This window comes from Xenopus tropicalis, chromosome 1, assembly GCF_000004195.4.
Source record: "Xenopus tropicalis strain Nigerian chromosome 1, UCB_Xtro_10.0, whole genome shotgun sequence".
In the NCBI taxonomy this organism is placed as follows: Eukaryota; Metazoa; Chordata; class Amphibia; order Anura; family Pipidae; genus Xenopus; species Xenopus tropicalis.
Window position 1 is genome coordinate 59117832 of NC_030677.2, and position 6000 is coordinate 59123831.

General features: G+C 42.0%; 1 protein-coding gene across 1 annotated transcript in view; it reads right to left on the reverse strand.

Moving 5' to 3' along the window:
• otud4 (OTU deubiquitinase 4) overlaps positions 1-5666 on the reverse strand; it is a 43095-nt gene extending 37429 nt beyond the window's left edge. The window contains 1 exon segment of the mRNA NM_001079130.1: positions 5147-5666. Within this exon segment, the coding sequence (NP_001072598.1) occupies positions 5147-5287 (141 nt within the window). The 5' untranslated portion in view covers positions 5288-5666.
• Positions 5667-6000: the final 334 nt, after the last annotated feature.

The window sequence follows — 6000 nt, forward strand, 5'->3', positions numbered from 1 at the left end:
TAAGTATGAAGCATTCATAATTCACATTTCATTAATGTCCTCTGGCTTGTGGTCTGCATGGATGCCCAGTACAATCAGGTGGTCATCGGCTGTGCCTTTCTCCTGCTTGTCCCACCCGCTGATAATCCCACTGATAATGTTAATGCAGGAATGTTTACTATGTCTCCCATGTGTGCTGTGTGGACAAGCCTTTATTAAAATTATTAGCAGCATTATCTGTGGTTGGGACAAGCAGGAGAAAGACACAGCCACTCGCTGTCTAAAGGTGCAGAGCGGACCTTTGTGAAATGTGAACTTAACAGTAGAAAATTTTTACAAATATTGCAAAATAGTTGCATATGCCATGCAGAAAGCATATATCAATCAAAATATTTTGCTTTTGGAACCCCTTTAATAAGACGAAACATTGGAAATTAGAACCAAGATTTCAGATTAATGTCTAATTTTCCCAGAATTCAAGGCTATGATTAGAAGACAGGAAGTATGCAAATCAATGTGAATACCACCTTTAGGCATCAAAATGTGCAGAGCAAGTTACTGTGAAGAATAAAACATATATGCATTTTTGCTACCTGAAATTAAACACAAATAAATCTAAATGTGGGAGAAATACATGTGTAGTTAGACCCTTTAATAGTCACATTCAGGTAATACAGTAAAGGATTAGTGACTATTAAAAATAAAAAGTACAGGTATGGGATCCCATATCTGGAAACCCATTATCCATAAAGTTCCGAATTACGGGAAGGCCTTATCCCATAGACTCCATTATAAGCAAATAATTCTAATTTTTAAAAATGATTTCCTTTTTCTATGTAATAATAAAACAGTACCTTGTACTTGATCCCATATAATTAATCCTTATTGGAGGCCATACAAGCCTATTGGGTTTCTTCAATTCCTAAATGATTTTTAACAGACTTATGGAGTTATGGACATTCAAATTACAGAAAGACCCTTATCCGAAAAACTCCAGGTCCCAAACATTCTGGATAATGGATCCTCTTATTTAAAAAAAAAAAAAAAAAAAAAAAAAAAAAAACTACTTTTACTTAGGGCCCAATTCATATTCCATAGTGTACACAGAGCAAGGAGGACACAAACTGGCACCTGGTGTAGGACATTTGGCGGAAGCAGAACCCTATAAGATGGTTCTGCTTTTTTATTATAGTCAATATGTTTCTGTTTTAAGAACTGGTCTGTGCCCAAAATAAGTGAACCTGAAGAGCTAAAGAAGGCAAATATAAAATGCTCTACAAAAAACAATAAGCATATATAATATCGTAACAATTAACTGTTGCATAACTCCCACCAACAAACTGTGTTTAAGTTTGTGATTATTGCTGAACTACACACCACAGTGCTGATGAATTGATGCTGGCTTATTTCAAATAACAAATAGCAATATTATGAACTTGAAATGAATTGACAGACTGATTTATTTATACAGGTATGGGATCCGTTATCCAGAATGCTCGGGACCAAGGGTAATATGGATCTCCATACCTTAAGTCTACTAAAAAATCAATAAAACATTAATTAAACCCAATAGGTTTGTTTTACGTCCAATAAAGATTAATTATTTCTTAGTTGGGATCAGTTACAAGGTACTGTTTTATTACTACAGAGAAAAAGGAAATCAGTTTTAAAATTCTGAATTATTTGATTAAAATGGAGTCTATGGGAGACGGGTTTTCCGTAATTTGGAGCTTTCTGGATAACAGGTTTGCGGATAAGGGATCCCATACCTATACTATGAAGTATGAATTGTCCATTATTAATTTTTTTTTTTTTTTAAATATAAGGGTTATTTTCTATATATATTTTTAATATTTAATTATTTATTGGATGGTATATAGCACACTGGCAACTAATCATTGAATGTATTATGTGAATGTTAATGTGATCCAATTACACATATATTTCTATCATTGTATTATTCCCTTGAGGGAATTATATTTTTGCGATTGATATTATAATAGCAAAGGTACTGAGAATACAGTATTGCGTGTTTCAGATCTAAATGTGTTGTCTGGTGTTTAATATAAACGCAATATGCAATTATACAACAATATATTTTATCTAGGAACACCTAACAACGAGGGTGCCATATAATAAAGAAAACCCTAATCCTAAAGGTGGGTCAAACTGACAAGAAGTGGTTTGCTCTCAAGATAAAGGAATGTATCACAAGAATCCTCAGAAGTCCAGCATTCAGACCAGCAACCAAGATGTTGGCTGACTGGATTATTACCAAAAAATGGCAGGGCCGTACAGAGGTTAGTGAAGGTTGACAGGCCATGCAAGGCTAGTGAAGGGTGACACGGCCAGCAGAAGCTAGAGAAAGGTGACAGGGCCACACAGAAGGCAGAGAGGGGACAGGGCCAGAGGCAAAGTGTGAGGGAAAATATAAGAAGCTGGTAAGGAGCAAAGTGGGGGTAAGTAAGAGGCTGATGAAGTAACAGGAAGGGCAATGGGCCAGCTGAGTAGTGATGCGCAGTGCAAGGGCACAGGCAGAGCAAGAGGCTGGGTGAAGAGTGATGGTGTACCAAGAAAATAGCAACGAGCGAAAGGTGTGTTACGGAGATGGGGGGAAAACTGTGGGTATGATTCCAGGGAACACCAAAACATTATGGATGTAAGCTCTTGTGAGCAGGGTCCTCTGATACCAACATTTTTATTTAGCCCTTGATTGTTACATTTTTGTAAGTCCCCTGTTTGTAAAATAATGTAAAGCCCAATTTGCTAATGCTGTATAAATAAATGAGGATGTGCAGAAAAGATAAGGTCAAACAAGGGGTGTGAAAAGAGGTTTAAAGAGGTGTCTTAACTAGTATTGGGTGTTCACAGTGATCTGAAAACACCAAATATTGTAATAGTGTCTGGGAAAAAGAGAATTCTAGGAACAAGGACAGATGTAAGAGCAGTGCATATAGGTACATGTGTGCGCAGTACATATAGAGATGTAACAAGAACATAGGAACTGGTTATAGATGTGACAAAAAAATTTGTAACATTGACAGGTTTGCTAAGAATCTGGGAAGAGTGACCAGTGAAAGAAGTTGTCTCATTACAGAATCTGGAGTCAAGGGTGTTGAGAATGAGGGTGTTGATAATGAGAATCAGTCTAAGGATAGTCATGAAGTCCTAACACAGAGGGGAAGGGTAGAAGGGGTAACAATAAAGTCAGGAACAGAGAGCAGCAGGAGTTGGGACAGTATCTGTGAATGCTATGGGGAACAGAAGTATAAGGAGAGTACAACATCTAAAGTAGAACACAGACAGACTTCTAGCTAGAAGACAGACTTCTAGCTAGAAGACAGACTTCTAGCTAGAAGACAGACTTCTAGCTAGAAGACAGACTTCTAGCTAGAAGACAGACTTCTAGCTAGAAGACAGACTTCTAGCTAGAAGACAGACTTCTAGCTAGAAGACAGACTTCTAGCTAGAAGACAGACTTCTAGCTAGAAGTCTGTCTTCTAGCTAGAAGACAGACTTCTAGCTAGAAGTCTGTCTTCTAGCTAGAAGTCTGTCTTCTAGCTAGAAGTCTGTCTTCTAGCTAGAAGTCTGTCTTCTAGCTAGAAGTCTGTCTTCTAGCTAGAAGTCTGTCTTCTAGCTAGAAGACAGACTTCTAGCTAGAAGACAGACTTCTAGCTAGAAGACAGACTTCTAGCTAGAAGACAGACTTCTAGCTAGAAGACAGACTTCTAGCTAGAAGACAGACTTCTAGCTAGAAGACAGACTTCTAGCTAGAAGACAGACTTCTAGCTAGAAGACAGACTTCTAGCTAGAAGACAGACTTCTAGCTAGAAGACAGACTTCTAGCTAGAAGACAGACTTCTAGCTAGAAGACAGACTTCTAGCTAGAAGACAGACTTCTAGCTAGAAGACAGACTTCTAGCTAGAAGACAGACTTCTAGCTAGAAGACAGACTTCTAGCTAGAAGACAGACTTCTAGCTAGAAGACAGACTTCTAGCTAGAAGACAGACTTCTAGCTAGAAGACAGACTTCTAGCTAGAAGACAGACTTCTAGCTAGAAGACAGACTTCTAGCTAGAAGACAGACTTCTAGCTAGAAGACAGACTTCTAGCTAGAAGACAGACTTCTAGCTAGAAGACAGACTTCTAGCTAGAAGACAGACTTCTAGCTAGAACACAGACTTCTAGCTAGAAGACAGACTTCTAGCTAGAAGACAGACTTCTAGCTAGAAGACAGACTTCTAGCTAGAACACAGACTTCTAGCTAGAACACAGACTTCTAGCTAGAACACAGACTTCTAGCTAGAACACAGACTTCTAGCTAGAACACAGACAACACAGACTTCTAGCTAGAACACAGACTTCTAGGTAGAACACAGACTTCTAGGTAGAACACAGACAGTGCAGACCAGGAATAGTACCAGGCGCATAGAAATGCCTAGAAACTGTGGCAGGAACAAGAAGAAGCCACAGAACTGTGCCAGGTGTGTGTGGGACAGTGTGGGAATAGGCACAGATTTAAAGAGAACTGGATAATAGTGGCAGGTGAGGGGTGTGAGCAGCAGTCTGAGACTAAGCATAGATGCCAGCAGCAGTCTGGGAACAGTGACAGGTGGGAGGAGAGGTCCCAAGACTGTGGCAGCTGTGAGGAAAAAGAGACAGGTGAGAAAAGCAGTCACAGATGTTAGGAGCAGTCAGAAAAAAAGAGACAGTGACAGATGTCTAGTGCACAAGTCTGAGATGATATATTTAGGCTATGTATTAAGGGTATGTACAGGAACAATGCATGCCTTTGTTTTGCAGCTCTGGCCAGCACACAATGATAAAGTACACACAAAGGCTGGTAAGTGTAAATGCTAAGTTTGTGGAGTTTATGAGAGTATGGGGATGGTGGAGAGGTGAACATAATAATTGCAAGCAACAGTACAACAAATCCAAAAAAGGGGAATATTTAACGGTGTAGACAAGTTTCACAAGATTTGACACAGTCTGGTCACTTTTACACACCAAGCACTCACAATCTCATGCACTAGTGCCCAGCCTTTGGCCTACATCTACAGTATAACTAGAATTCCCACAACACACCCTTAGGTGCAGCAGCATGAGGGCCGCAGGCTGAACATGTGACTCGGTATTATAAGGGGGACGTTGGGAGATTATACATTACCTGCTCGGCCACAGCCCTGAACAGACATGAGCCATCCTTAGCTATCTTCTTCCTGTACAGCCCTTCAGATCTCAGATAGGAGTCCATGGCAGCTTCATCCTTACTGTGGGCAACGGTGCCCTTTCCTCCCTGCCCATCCATGGCTGCCCACCTCCCGTAAAGCAAACAGTGAAGCTAAAGCACAGACTAGCAGGCTGCTGCTGCTGCCCCTTATCTAGCCCGCATGGCAGAGGGACAGAGTGGTAGGAGGAGAGGGGCTGTCTGGCATGGAATCTGGCTATGGGGGGCATGGGACGGCACCGGGGGGCACGCACGGCTCTCCACGTGTAACAGCACAGCGCCAGAGGAAAGTGACAGACAGGGCCCCCTGCTACTGTACCGCCGCCAGCAACACTCTCCCGGGCATATCTCCTGCCTGCGCTACTAGCTACGGCCGCCCATTGAAAGGCAAGGCAATCAAAGCAGGCGCAATGACACAACAGACCTGAAACGAAAGTGCTCCCAGAAAAAAAGTTTTGTTTTCAGTTCAGTAGAGTGTGGGGCAGGGCGCTGAGAGGGATGTGTGTGTGCGCGGAGGGGGCGGGGCAGGGCGCTCAGAGGGCTGTGTGTGTGCGGGAGGGGGCGGGGCAGGGCGCTGAGATGCTGTGTGTGTGCGGGAGGGGGCGGGGCAGGAAGTGCCGCGATCACCTTGGACAGGCGCACAGTCTCACTCAGTCAGGACTACAAGTCCCAGGCGCACACTCTGTAGAGCGCGCTTATTACTTGTCAACGGCGCCATCAGAACATAGCTCTCATATTTCTGGCCCGTTGGGTCACACCTTATTGCTCTTTCACCCGTCTATTAAATGCACAAT